This window comes from Xenopus tropicalis, chromosome 7, assembly GCF_000004195.4.
Source record: "Xenopus tropicalis strain Nigerian chromosome 7, UCB_Xtro_10.0, whole genome shotgun sequence".
Lineage (NCBI taxonomy): Eukaryota > Metazoa > Chordata > Amphibia > Anura > Pipidae > Xenopus > Xenopus tropicalis.
The window spans coordinates 101498515-101512541 of record NC_030683.2 but is presented as its reverse complement, the minus strand read 5'-3'; the positions used below and the strand labels follow the sequence as shown (position 1 = coordinate 101512541).

Below are 14027 nucleotides of genomic sequence, written 5' to 3'. Positions count from 1 at the left end.
TTTTCCACTGGTAACAATAGAGTCACTGGTGGAAAGGCCTTCACATCGATTCGGTTTTCCCAAGTCGCACGAAATTGCCTGCAGGAGGAAACTTTGCTCAAATTTGGAAAACTTAAGCGATGAGAAAGCATTTCTATTTGTGCCAGTGGAAAGGCATTTCAGAGTGGTTGGTTGCCCACAATAGTGCAGTCTGTGGCACATCAGCCTTAAGGATGGGGACAATGGCCAAGTTAAGGGTTTTTATCTTTCCTAACCTGATCAGTTGGGATGTTAGCTGTGGGGAAGGTATTAAAAACCTGGATGAATTAACTCTGGACAGTAGTGGGGGAGAGCAGTCTGTGAGAAGACAGCATGTGAGGACTGCAGACCAGAGGTGCTGGAGGACTGAGAGAAACCATGTTGGGGAAAAAAAAGCAGATGTCCATTCTTTTACACTGGTGGTAACAATAATGTAGACTATAAATAATCTTTAACTGTATATGTTGTAAATATTGTTTTAGTTTAAATAGTCACTTAATTGTAAAAATTGCTTGATTTATTATTCAATATATGTTCTGCTAGAATAGCACCATGTGCTGGTGCATTTTTAGCCAACTGAAGAGCTGGCTTGTTATGTAAGCCATTATCTGGGAGTGCCTAACAAATTAGGACCCATCAGTGATTAATCCTTAGCTTGTCCTTTAAAGTTGATGGAGTGCTACAAGGTAATTTTAGCCCACCCCACATCAAAATGCGGAACCAGTTACCTGGAATGCGCAGGACCCTGGATTTTCCAGATAAGGGGTCTTTCTGTAATTTGGATCCTTAAGGTCTACTAAAGTCTACTTCCTGTAATTCAAAGCTTTCTGGATAATGGGTTTCCGGATCCCATGCCTGTACAAGAAACTTATATAAGAAATTTGTAAGTCATTTAAAACTGCTGCTGAGATATTTTGGTCCTGCCTAGAAATTCTAGGGCTGTATCTAAAGCTGTCTGATTTCTTTTTACTCCCTACCCCCCTAAAAAAGCTGTTCAGTGCTGGGGTGCAGGGGTGCCCATTATGCAGCCCTCCAGCTGCTGTGGAACAACCACAAGCCTCTCTGGCATTCACATCGCCACAGATAAGGCATATTATATAAATGATTATAAATGGGCACATTTTGCCTGCAGTATCACAGGGTGCATAACAATAATTTTTCAGTTGAACAGAATTTATTTTGCCGGCTCACACCGCCCTGCTATATTTAGCTGACATTTATCCAGTGTCTTCTTTCTATTATGAAAGATATAATTAAATGTGACTGATAAATATGTTGCTTCTTCAAAAAGGGGGTAAAATGAAAAACGACTGTTGCTTCCTTTTTCTTTTTTTTATTAACAAAACTGGGTCATGCCATCAGAATTAAATCTAAATAGGGCGAAAACTGTTCGGCTTATTAATTAATGTCATGGAATCTACGGATTACAAACCACTCATTTTAAAAGAGAAAAAGATACAAGATAAGATAAAAAAAAAATCTAATTTCTCAGTTAAAGTGCTCAATAAGCTCTTCATGTACTGAGGGAATCTGTGCCATGGTGATGATATACTGTACAAGCCTGAAGCTATAGCAGCTCTGTATTAAACAAATGATATGGCTCTTGTACCTCTGTGCACTTTCAGTGTTCAGTTGTACGGTGATGTGCCAAAATGGGTCACTATATGCACATACACTGAATGTGACAGAAGCAACAGGCTGAGGCCCATCAGAAGATGAACTGGACAAGGCCCCTTGAAGGACTCTAGAACATGGACCACAAGGATGACAAGGCAGAAATGCCTACAAACCGATATAATCATGTAGTTCATTAATGCCCATATGGTAAGTTGCCACATGCAAACCATACAGTACAAGGACTAAGTACTAACAGGTACCTGTATAATGTTAGAACTCACAGGTGGTCCTTGAAATCCTCTCTGCCACCTTTAGGGCTATGACACATGGAGCTACTTGTAGCTAGCTAATTGTTGCGGCTTTAAAACACCAGAAAATACCCTGCCATAGACATTACTGAGAACTGTCTTTGACAATTTTCAGTATTGTCTATTTTGTAGCCACAACAAGCAACTGGCTACAAGTAGCTCCATGTGTCATGGCCCTTATAATTATTTAGCTGTAAGGCACTTTTACATTGGTGCTTAGCTGTTGCCTCTGCAAATAAAATGGCATATATCAAGCCCTAACTGTCTAATACAGCCACTTTCCAAGTAGGGGAAACCATACTGACGGTTGCATGGGCAGGCAGTGGTTGCCTGAAGCCTTTGCCAGCCATGGAAATGCCCAACTTTTTAAAGCCATACAGTAGTATACACACATAAATATGGGGCCCACATATCTGCATATCCCCTGAATCTTCATATTGAGTGTATCAATCAAATTTTCTTATTGATGAGATTAAACTCAAAGGATAGTTTGCTATATTTGATCAAAATTCTCATAAATAACAAATGGTTAGGATTCTACATTTGATCTTTGATAAATTTGCTTTAGAGAGGATAACGCTTAAAGCTTTTCAATAAAACCAAGTTATAGGGTCCCTTTAATGTTACTATTAACCTGGCAATCATGTGACCCCGAGACAGAGAAAACTGTGTAATCCATGGGACTGATGACCATCAGCGGAACCAGTAACCTAGAGTCAAATATATATCACCTATATATCTCTTGCTGTTGCCTACAGACCACTATTTTAGATGATGTTTCTGCCTTCTATTAGCATCTACGCATTTAAGCAGAATGACTACAAACACTAAAGGGGTGAATATGCCCAAACAATTTATAAAACATGTATCATCTTTTTCTTCTGCAATATTTAGGCTGTGTTTTCAAAGGCTCCATGCTCAAGACATCAGTGAAATCCATTTTATGGCGCTGTCACTGTTCTCACAGAGCTTATGAAGCATCCCCCCCCCAAACCACCCTGGAGATTAGTGTTTATCGCTCTGGTCCATCTCCCTCCAGATGTGGTAGCTGAACCCAACTGACTTCTGAACCTGGATTCTATCCTGTAAAGTGAAAGAACAACTCTATATTTCTCAGGTTATCTGCCTCAGCCTTATATGTCTGTGTTGTCTTCCTGCCAAGATTTGTATCAAAAGAACAACAGCGTGTTACTGCCACATGTGTTCAATCTGAGAGATGCTACTATGTGGGGGATCACAAGAATTTCCTCTCTGGAATTCCAGCTTTATTACTTAACTATTTAACAAGGGCCACATTGTGTTTGTGCTTAGCGTTTAGCTTATGGGTGCAACCTACATCAGAGCCAACTATACCTACACCTTCAGCAGCCTGGCTGAGAAGATAATTATAAGTATAAATTTTAATCCTCCCACCACAAAAACATACATACATTATCCACCTTATTAATCTATTCTTCATCAAACAATATCTGTAGGTCTTTAATGCTACACAGATTTTCTAACAATGTATTCCAATATGTGTACAGGTACGGGACCCATTATCCAGAATGCTCAGGACCTGGGGGTTTCCGGATAATGGGTCTTTCCATAATTCAGATCTTAAGTCTGCGAATAAAATTATTTAAATAATAAATAAACCCGATAGGATGGTTTTGGCTCCAGTAAGGATTAATTATATCTTAGTTGGGATCAAGTGCCATTTTTAAAAATGTGAATTATTTGATTAAAATGGAGTTTATGGGAGATGGCCCTTCTGTAATTCTGAACTTTCTGGATAATGGGTTTCCGGATAAGGGGTCCAATACCTGTACAAGAAAACTGTACGTGGATAATCTAAATAGGAAATATTTCCAAATGCTCTGGTGGAATAAAAATGTCATATAAATAACTTTCAAAGTGATCAGCCAGTGCTAAGTCCATTATTGAGCAAATGGCCAATTCTCTAATGATCAGGCAGAATTAATGGAACTTTCTAGCTATGTCTGTACATCTAGTGGAGATTTTCAGACTTCCAGTCCATCTTGGGCTCCAACAAGGTGCTCCTTCTACACTGAGACACCATCACAGTGGGTACCGTATTAGGGGGGCCTGTGGCTGTGAGATAAATGCAGTTTTATTACTGTGAAATAGGATTGATACAATTCTTTTATAACTGTCAGGGGGCATTAGAGCAGAAGGGGGCCCCTTAGTGCAAGCTCTTAAATCATGTACTGGTATGGGATCCCTTATCCGGAAACCTGTTATCCAGAAAGCTCCGAATTACGGAAAGCCCGTCTCCCATAGACTCCATTTTAATCAAATAATTCAGAATTTTAAAGTTGATTTCCTTTTTCTCTGTAATAATAAAACAGTATCTTTTAATTGATTCCAACTAAGATATAAATAATCCTTATTGGATGCAAAACAATTCTGTTGGGTTTAAATAATGTTTTATTGATTTTTTAGTTGACTTAAGGTATGGAGATCCAAATTACAGAAAGGCCCCTTATCCGGAATACCCTTGGTCCCGAGCATTCTGGATAATGGGTCCTATACCTGTACATTGTTTTAATGTCCCTTTAAATATCACACTGATAACCACATGTGCCTGCAACTTAAGCCACCCCCATAGAAGCATACAAATCCCCATAGTAGCATACATACACTATCATCTATCATAAACTTCTAATGAATTCCTCTGCATAAAAGAGTTAGAGGGCAACTCTAATAAGTATAAATATTCAGCAAGCTTATGGTGAGAGCTTCATAAATCACATTCACAATTAGTTGGTATTATCTATAATAAACAACCGCAGCACTCCTGATGATACAATAAAGCTATTGTGCCAGTTCCTGTGTACTTTAAAAAGCAATGTTTTCAGGCCTAATCAAGTATAACATGCAATATTAACAAAGCATGCTTAGTGGGAGGGGTCTGTCTTAACTCCACCCCTGCTAAACATAGTAACATAGTAACATAGTAAGTTGGGTTGAAAAAAGACATACGTCCATCAAGTTCAACCATAATGCCTATATATAACCTGCCTAACTACTAGTTGATCCAGAGGAAGGCAAAAAACCCATCTGAAGCCTGGCTTACTACTAGTATCAACTACCAACACTTAGTTCTTCTCAAACACAGAGAATTAGGAAACAATTGTTTATGTGGCAATAACATTGGCGTGATGAGTGAAAGTGAGAAGCCTGACTTTGTTCCAGCCAGCGTTTGCTTCTGGCTACTTGTTGAAATGTTTAATTAATTAGTATCCATTTCCCTGTGCATTCAAAGCCTGTCCTTTGCTATTCAGCCTTTGTACAATATAAAATAATTTGCTATCCTTTAAATTGGCTCGTTTCTCTATTGTGACTGCAAAGTGCTTTATAATTTATTATTTTATAATAACTCAATCTGTATGCCAGAAAGGAGATTATACGTTTGCTTCCTAATAACATTTTGTTTGACTTGCATAAAAGACAAAAATGGGAAGGGAAGAAAGAAAACGTGCTCTGGTTTAGTGGGAAACAGAAGGAAATCCAAGAATGCCACCGTGTATTATATGAGCCCACAGAACCGTCAGAGTCTCAAGTAGGGCCAATAAATGGCGGTACTCAAGCCTGTAATATATTCATGAGAAACAGTTGTTTTCTAAATGAACACTGATAAAACTCACAAGGAGAATGGTCTCTAGGATGAGAGTATTCTTTGAAAATTTAGATCTAAGAAGAAAACAGTTAGTTTTATATCTAGGAGTCCATCGTGACTACAGGTGAGAATTATAATCTAAACGACCAAATGAAGTTAGCAATTAGCTCTCTGTTTCTTTTTTTTCAATACAGAGTGGTTTTATCCCATTACTCTAACCTGGAATTTGAACAGCATTTTAGATTTTTGCCTTTTGCTTTATGAAACCAGAAAGTAATTTTTTTTTTGTTTCTCTCTTTTTACTCACCTCCAGTCTGTCCAAACTTCTAACAAATTGCTGGGGGTTACAAATTAAAAATACATCAAGTTAGGAAATCTGAAATAGTAGAGCCCTGTTTTTAAGATCCAGGAATACAAACTTGGGGTTCTACTGCAAATACATTTGCCTTCTTATCTGCTAAATACTTCTACCAACAACCCCTAAGCTTAGCTATTCAGCAGCAGCCTAGAGCCCACTAAGCACGTCAAGTGCCACAGACATTCAAAAGACGGCTGAAAAGGGGAGTGGCTATGGACAATCTTAAAGGTTTAGGTCGATGCTGTTATAGGCCTGCTGAACCTTACGGCAGGTACCTAATTACTTTACTTATGCTCTAATGAAGAATGCATTTATGTAACAGACATGCCGTTTAATTGGTGAAATTGTATGGTTCAACTAGAAAGGGAAGTTTGAGAACAAACTTCATGTTGGGTTGAAAAACATGAAGTCACTGAATGGGCTCTGCCCACTTTCTCTGACCATGGACCACAGTTATATAGTAAAAACCACTGTGCAAAGTTTAGGGACCCTGGTTTTAATAGTGTCTGAATGGCAGCAACTTAAATTTCCCCACCGAAAGTCAACGAGTGACAACAGTGATTGGCGGTTGGTGGCTCCACCCCCTTTTTCTAACCTGGAACTGCAGTTACCCAGTGACTAACTCTGCAAAGTTTAGGGACCCTAGGATTAATAGTTAAAGAACGGCAGCAGTTTAAATTTAAATTAATAAAAGTCAATAGGTGAATTGTTATTGGTGGTTGGTGAGTGTGCCCACTTTTTCTAACCTTGAGTTGAAGTCACCCAGTGACAAACAGTGGGCACCCTGGCATAAATAGTGTGAGAATGGCAGCATTTTAAATTTAAACCAATAAAATTCAATGGATGAAATCTGATTGGCTGTTAGTGGCCCAACCCACTTTTCCTATTTTTGAACTGCAGTCCCCAGTGACCAACTTTGCAAATTTTGGGGACTCAGGCATAAAAATTGTGAGACTGACAGCATTTTACACTTTCCCATTGTACCATTACCATAGTAAATAGGTGAAATGTTATTGGCTGTTTATTGGCTCCGCCCACTTTTTTCTAACTTGAAACGGCAAATACCCAGTGACTAACTCTGGAAACTTTAACAACCCTGGAATTAATATTTAAATAATGGCAACAGTTTAAATATAAACCAATGAAATCTAATGGGTGGAAATGGATTTGCTGTTGGTGGCTCCTCCCACTTGTTCTAACCCTGAATATGTAGTCATCCAGTCACTGACTGTGCAAAGTTTGGGAACCCTGACATAAATAGTGTGAGAAAAGCAGAATTTTAAATTTAAACAAAAAAAATTCAATAGGTGAAGTCTGATTGGCTGTTGGTGGCTCCACCCACTTTTTAAAACCTAAAATGCAGTCCCCTAGTGACCCTGGTGTTAATACTGTGAGAATGGCAGCAGGTTGAATTTCCCCATTGAAAATCAATAGTTAAAATCTGATTGGCTGTTGGTGGCTCCACCCACTTTTTCTAACTCTGAACCTCAGTTACCTGGTGACTAGCTCTGCAAAGTTTGGAGACCTTAGTATTAATATTTAAAGAATGGCAGCAGTTTAAATTTAAACATATGAAGTCTATAGGTGAAATCTGATTGGTTGTTGTTGGCCCTGCCCACTTTTCTAAACTTGGAACATAGTCACCCAGTGACAAACTGTGCAAAGTTTGGGGACCCTAACATTAAACATGTGAGAATGGCAGCAGTTAAAATTTCCCCACTAAAAACAATGAAAGAAATGTGATTCTTACCTTGAACCACAGTTACCTGGTGCCTAACCCTGCAAAGTTTGGGGAAACCGGTGTTATTACTGTGAGAATGGCAGCAGGTTGGATTTCCACCAAGTCAATAGGTAAAATCTGATTGGCTGTTCACAGCTCTGCCCACTTTTGGGCATCCAACAATCATCATATTTTCATTCAGGCTGAGCCCATGACTATGTGATTCAAGTTTGGGGAGTGTCGCCTCAAAGCTGTAAGATTGGCAGCAGTTTCAATTTCCCCATTAACGTCAACAGGTGAAATTTGATTGGCTGTTGTTGGCCCCTCCCACTTTGGGTCATGCAACAAATGTCGCTGTTTCATTCAGGGTGACCCCATTATTATGTTATTCAAGTTTGGGGGGTGTAGCTTCCAAGCTGTAAGTGTGGCAGCAGTTTGAAAATCTTCCCTGTCAAAGTCAATGGGAAAATTGGGGGGTTCGGAGCAGCGCCACAAAAAGACGGGGGGCCGGATCGCTTAGAAAAGCACAAGCAACCTGCTCCCCTATAGGGTGAAGAAGTGTGGGGAGTTTGGGTGTTGTACCCCTAAAACTGTAGGAGGAGTAGCATTTAGAAAATGGGGGGCGCTAAGAATAAGAAGAAAAAGAAGCGGAAGAATAAGCCAAAGTGGAAGAACAGTATATTGGGGTTTTCAACCCAACATAATTAAAAAAAAAACAGAATGCATTATCCTTTTAAAATGAAAACCTTAAACATTCCATCATGTTTAATAACCAAGCAGCCATTTTTGGAACACACTTGCTCTTTGACCTTTTAAAAAACCTAATCGCTTCTTGAGAACCACCACTAACTATATTTATTGCAAATATGAACTTATTATCTTTAAAATAATATTTTTTGTTTGTATTTTGTGTTTCTGGTGTTGTGGGATATATACTACAGGTTCTCTTTCCCCACATACAAGAAACTGCTCCTTTTTCTAAAGAAGTTATGAAATTCCACAATCATTTTCTTTACAAGATTGTCTTTCTGTTAGGGCTACAGTACCCAGAGCAATATGTATAGATAAGAATCAGCAATTATTGCTTAAATGTGTACCATGAATTTTAGGCAGATAATAATTTGTACAAAGCTACTCAGCAAGCTTTTCATTCAAAGCAAAGTGCAAAATTTCACAATGGATAGCAAGCTCTTTGACCACTGTTACAAAGTTATGCAGTGCAGTTTAAAGGGGAACTCGAGCTTCTGAACCAAAATTTGTTAACAAACCCCCCCTACTATACCTATCACTGTAATCTGTTCCTTCAAAAAGTATGAAATCCAACTGAAAATCAGTTGTGTAAAATTAATACAGCTTTTCCAAGGCAGAAAAAAATACCGTAACAATGATCAAAACAGCCCCACTATAAAGGGGAAGGCATGTCATTGCCTTTTTATGTGCTTTGCACAATTTTATGAGCTGATTGCCATTTAGCATGAAACGAGCAGCACTTACTGTAATGACAGCCTGCTTCGCCATTGCGTTGGCTCCATCCTGGGCAGCACTTGTTCACGCTCTTATAATCCATACTGTAAACTGTTCTATAGGTTATGTAGTAGGCTGTTCTGGAAGGGGAACAAATACATATAAAGGAATAAGTATAGGAATCAGAAAGCATTAGGCATGATTATGCATTCTCTACATCTCATTACTCAGTTTGTGTTGCTGAGAGTCCTGTCCTTGTAAGCCTACATTAAGCAGATGATAAAGAAAGCGATCAGCTCCCAGACACCATAACAATAAAAATGGAAAATGAGTGCAAAAAATGGCAATATTATGCATGGACATAAAATGCAGCAATAACAAGTGTCACTTGCTATGTTTTCTAAACCCTGCCAATAAACTAAAATAGAGATCTTAAATCTACCAATAAATACGCTGCATACCTACAGCACAAAAGGTGAGATGTACTGACTGCAGAGTAACTAGCACAGACTAACCAACTAACTAACTAACTAATGTAATAGTTTCATTATATGAATGTGGACAGGGGCCCTGCTGCCATGAGGTGAGTTGAGCGACCCGCGTCAGGCGGCAGCGCCCCACAAGTTTCCAGGGGAGGCATAAAGGCGGTCCTGTTAACTTTTTTAAACCAGAAATTCGGTTCTTCTAGTGCAGTTGTGCTCTCTACAATAGCGATTTCACCCCCCCAGACCCCCCTGCGGTGCTAAAAAGGTAAGCTTGGGGGTCTGAAGGGGGCGGCATCTTGAAAGCTGCCACTGAATGTGGAGTAATGACTTACTATAGCCTTACTTTGATACATCTTACATCATTAAATTTGAATCTATGGCAGACAGGCTTCCTATAATTCGGAGTTTCTGGATTATCAGTTTCTAGATAATGGATCCCATAAATGTACTCTAACGTTTTAACCTGCAAAGGTGTGCACATTTTTGTTTTTAAAGGACATGCAAATCCCCCCCACAAAAAAATTAATCAGTTAACAGTCTCTTTCAAATCTTTACATTCCTGCCAGTCGTGTTGTTTAGAGGTTAATAGTAAGGCTGCAGCATCCCCTTAATCATTTAGGCTTTCTTCTTTTCCCCTAACCCACTCGGGCCCCTCCCTTAGGAATTGATTTTGGCTCTTGGCTAACTGAGCATGCTCACTTCTTCTCAACTTGGGTTAGCAAACACACCCAGTCTAGCAGCCAATGAAAACATGGCACTGCATGTTTCCATAGAATCTCTGTTCTAGCTGTGCACTCTGCTGTAAAAACATGTTTTTTGGCAAACAGAGGGCATATATGCAACATATGCAATAAGAATTGTGTGGTTTGGGTGGGGGAAATGTGCCAAACTTATACATAGTAGGAAATTGTAGGGTTTTGCTAATAGTTAGTGAATACCCTTTTCTTTGGACAAGTTGCTTCTTATTTTATTCTTCACTAATTTCAAATACAAATAATAACAACAACAACAACGTCTTAGGAGAGCTGAAAGATGGGGAACCTAAAATGCCACAGAATTCCTCATCCCCAGCCCTACATGTTTTCTGTTTGGAACTGAGGTGGCTTCTCATTAGATATTCTGTCTCCTCTTCAACCATTAGCAGTACGATGGCATCATGACCGGCTACTGCTAAGTGACATCACTGTGCGTGCACAGTCAAATTTGGCATCCATCCCTCCCCAGAAACTTTGTGTTTTTCCCCTGTAATTATCCTTCTCAAGAAAAAAGAGATCTGATGAGAAACCCATAAATTAGGTCTAACCCTTACTTTTAGATAACTGTTATTTGGAAGATCCTGCACTGTTGTGGTTTTCAGGGTCAATAAATGCTGTCATCAACGGTGTAGTGTCTGAAGAACAGAATTCATTTGCAAACAGAAGTCCTGTTACCATGTCACTGATACCCAAACATTCACTGCTGCTTGCCCTTTCTTTCATTGACTCTTATATCTAGGCCATAACACTCACTTGAAAAATCAAGTCCTACAAGTTCAGGCTGATTAAGTCCTCTCTTGGTGTGACACATCGAGTGCAGTAATCATTTCTGGAGCTGTCTGTAAGTGGGTTAAATATTCAGTGGATTATTGTGCACATACAATGCAAATGCAATGCAAACACGTCCCTCTGGGCTAGTCATGGAGCTCGGCGTGCTCAGGAACAAATTTAGAATTCTGTTAATAGATTTTGGATGAATACCCATACTCATTTGTGAGCATTAACAGGTCAGTGTAATGAGATTCCACCAGAAGGTTAATAGAACCATAGGAAGCTTAACACAAGCGATTCCATGATTCAACACAGTAAGTGGCCTGGGCAATTTGGCTGGGAAGGAAGACAGCTGACAAGCCGTGCTGCCAATGGTGCGTCAAATTCTACGGTCTCTAAACAGCATTTAAAGTATGGAGAAAAGGACACTCGGGAAAACAGAAACAGCCAAATTCATCTCTGTCGCAGAGGAATGAACTGTTTCATCTGCACTATTTACTAAAAGGAAGTTCCGTGCTCTGTATTCAGCCCTTCATCAGCACTCTCATTGAGCAAATTCTACACAATTTTGTTTTGTGTGATGTGTATTTCAAAGCACTAGAACTCAATATTTTTAATGCTAAGAAAAATATGAACTTGAAATATCTTGTTTGAATTATATTCACTTTGAAAACTGAGTTGCACAAGAGTCTTCTGACTAACCTTAACAACCTGGAGAAAGTCTGTCTATAAGAATGAGAGAATATTACTTACGCACCCCCAAATCATTGTAATCACTTATCTGATACCCCAGGTTGGTGCTCCTGTTAGTAGAAAACCCACCCTAGTCTTCAGTCTAGAACAGTTCCTATAAGCACTTCCAATTTCTATTACAGGTCAATATAAAAGATGCAACATTTAGACCTTTCTAGAGCTAAAAGTTTTTGTGAGAGTGAGCCCTAAATGCCGTCTTACCTGGTGAACCCTAGGAGGGTCAGTCCAACAATATCTAAAACACTTCTTTTTTTTGTTCAAAATGTTTTTCTAAACAAAATACCGGAAATATTATTATTGTGCTGACATCCTTGTACAGGGCAGCCATTTTCCCTCCCCCGCACCTCTGAAGCAATAAAAATCTATTCCAAAATGGGTACGTGTGGTTGGGAATTGCCGGGGGCTGTGCTTGGAATTTTTAAAACTGTTAGAAACAGTGGGGGGAGTTTAGTTCTGTTTTCAAGCTGTTATTGCTGTAAAAGGTGGCTCGACAAAATAATGAGACAAAGGACTGAATAATAGTCTGAAATAAAAATATCACTTTAGAACAGCAATGCAATCAATCGAGACAGTTGGTCAAGGGTCTGAATACTTTTGTTAAACACTGTGTATGTTTTTTCGGCACAATGCTGTGGTCTAATTAATGATCTGCACTCATAATTTACAGACTCAATTAGCAAAGAAAATAATGTTCCTTAATTCACTTTTGTGTTTATGCTTCTGTGAGAAGAAAGCCAATTGGGAGGACTAATAGAGATTCAGGGTACATTGCTCTAACATCTGACGAATTACAAATAGGCCTTCTGGGGCACAGCCTGGCCCCTACCATTCACATTAAAGTAGGAAGTGGCATTAAATGTTACAGTAACACTGATTACAGTTATAAACAAAATCACTTTGTTTTCGTGAACGGAACTGAAATGGCATTACACATTCAGAACTTAATCACTCAAATAAAATGATGCCGCCATAGACAATTAAATATATTTTGCATACTTTCATTCATTCTATTGGCACAATTAGCTGTTTGCTAGTACTGTAGGCTCAAGATTTGTTCCCAGCAAGGGCGGTGTTAAAATGGAGTTTGTTTGCCTCATACTTCGATTGGTTTCCCCCCATTACAGTTTTCTGCAGAGAACTTCATTTTTTAGTGCTGAGTCCAAAGGAGACATTTATCAATGTTCGAGTTTGATTTTTTTTCACGATTTTTGGGCTTAAAAAACTTGAATTCGAATTATGTTTCAAAACTTTAATGTCTGGTATTTATTAAGTGCAAAAAACTCAAAAACTTGCCACTAAAAATTTGCCACCTAAATGCTTGTGAGTTTCTATGGAAGTCAATGGGAGTTGTCCAAGGCACAGTCAAGCCATATTTTCAAACTCAAATTTTTTGAGTTTGTAAAAATTCAAGTTTTATTATTCAAACAAGTTTTTCTTATTAATAAATAAACGAGCATTTGATATGTGAGTTTATTCAATTTTCAACTCGAATTTACAAACAGAAAATTGATAAATAAGCCCACAAGTATGTCAGAACCCCAAACTGCTCCTGTTTTGCTGCTGGTTTATTTTAACAGACAAATGTCAAAACAATAGATAAGGTCTCAATTTTAACATTTTTATTCTTGATGCTATATATATATATATATATATAATATAAAAAGATAATAGTGCCAAGCAACTTTTTTAGAGTGCACATATTTTAAGTGAGTTTTCAACTTCCTGATCATTTGATCTCCGTTCTGTAATTATTTGCCCATGTGAGATTCCTGATACGTTTCTGACACCTCAGGAAACAGCCAGATCAAGCTATATCAGCATGGAATGCAGAGCTGTTAGCAGACATGAAGGGCAGAGATAAAAAAGGTTAAGGACTATGGCACACAGGGTCCAGATCATTTGTACCTTTATAGATATTTTGCCTTCAGGAGCATTTCTACAAATTGCAGAGAAGGACAACCACTTTGAAGGAATTTGGTATACAAGCAGAATAAGGCAATCACTGCTTAGCAGCTGGACTGGCCTTAGATATCCTCTGATAGACTTATATGGCCAGAATGAAATGCTTTAATGCTATCCAGTCAATAATGCTTGTATTGGCCAAATACCAAAATTCATTAAAATTTTAGATACATGAACAAATTGTACCACATTAA

The 14027-nt window shown here is 38.6% G+C and overlaps 1 protein-coding gene across 1 annotated transcript in view; it reads right to left on the bottom strand.

The window, feature by feature from the left end:
• Nucleotides 1–14027, bottom strand: part of megf6 (multiple EGF-like-domains 6) — a 256246-nt gene that overhangs the window by 208867 nt on the left and 33352 nt on the right. Inside the window, exon 3 of the mRNA XM_002933860.5 lies at nt 9138–9247. Within this exon, the coding sequence (XP_002933906.3) occupies nt 9138–9247 (110 nt within the window). The remainder of the gene's footprint in view (nt 1–9137; nt 9248–14027) is intronic.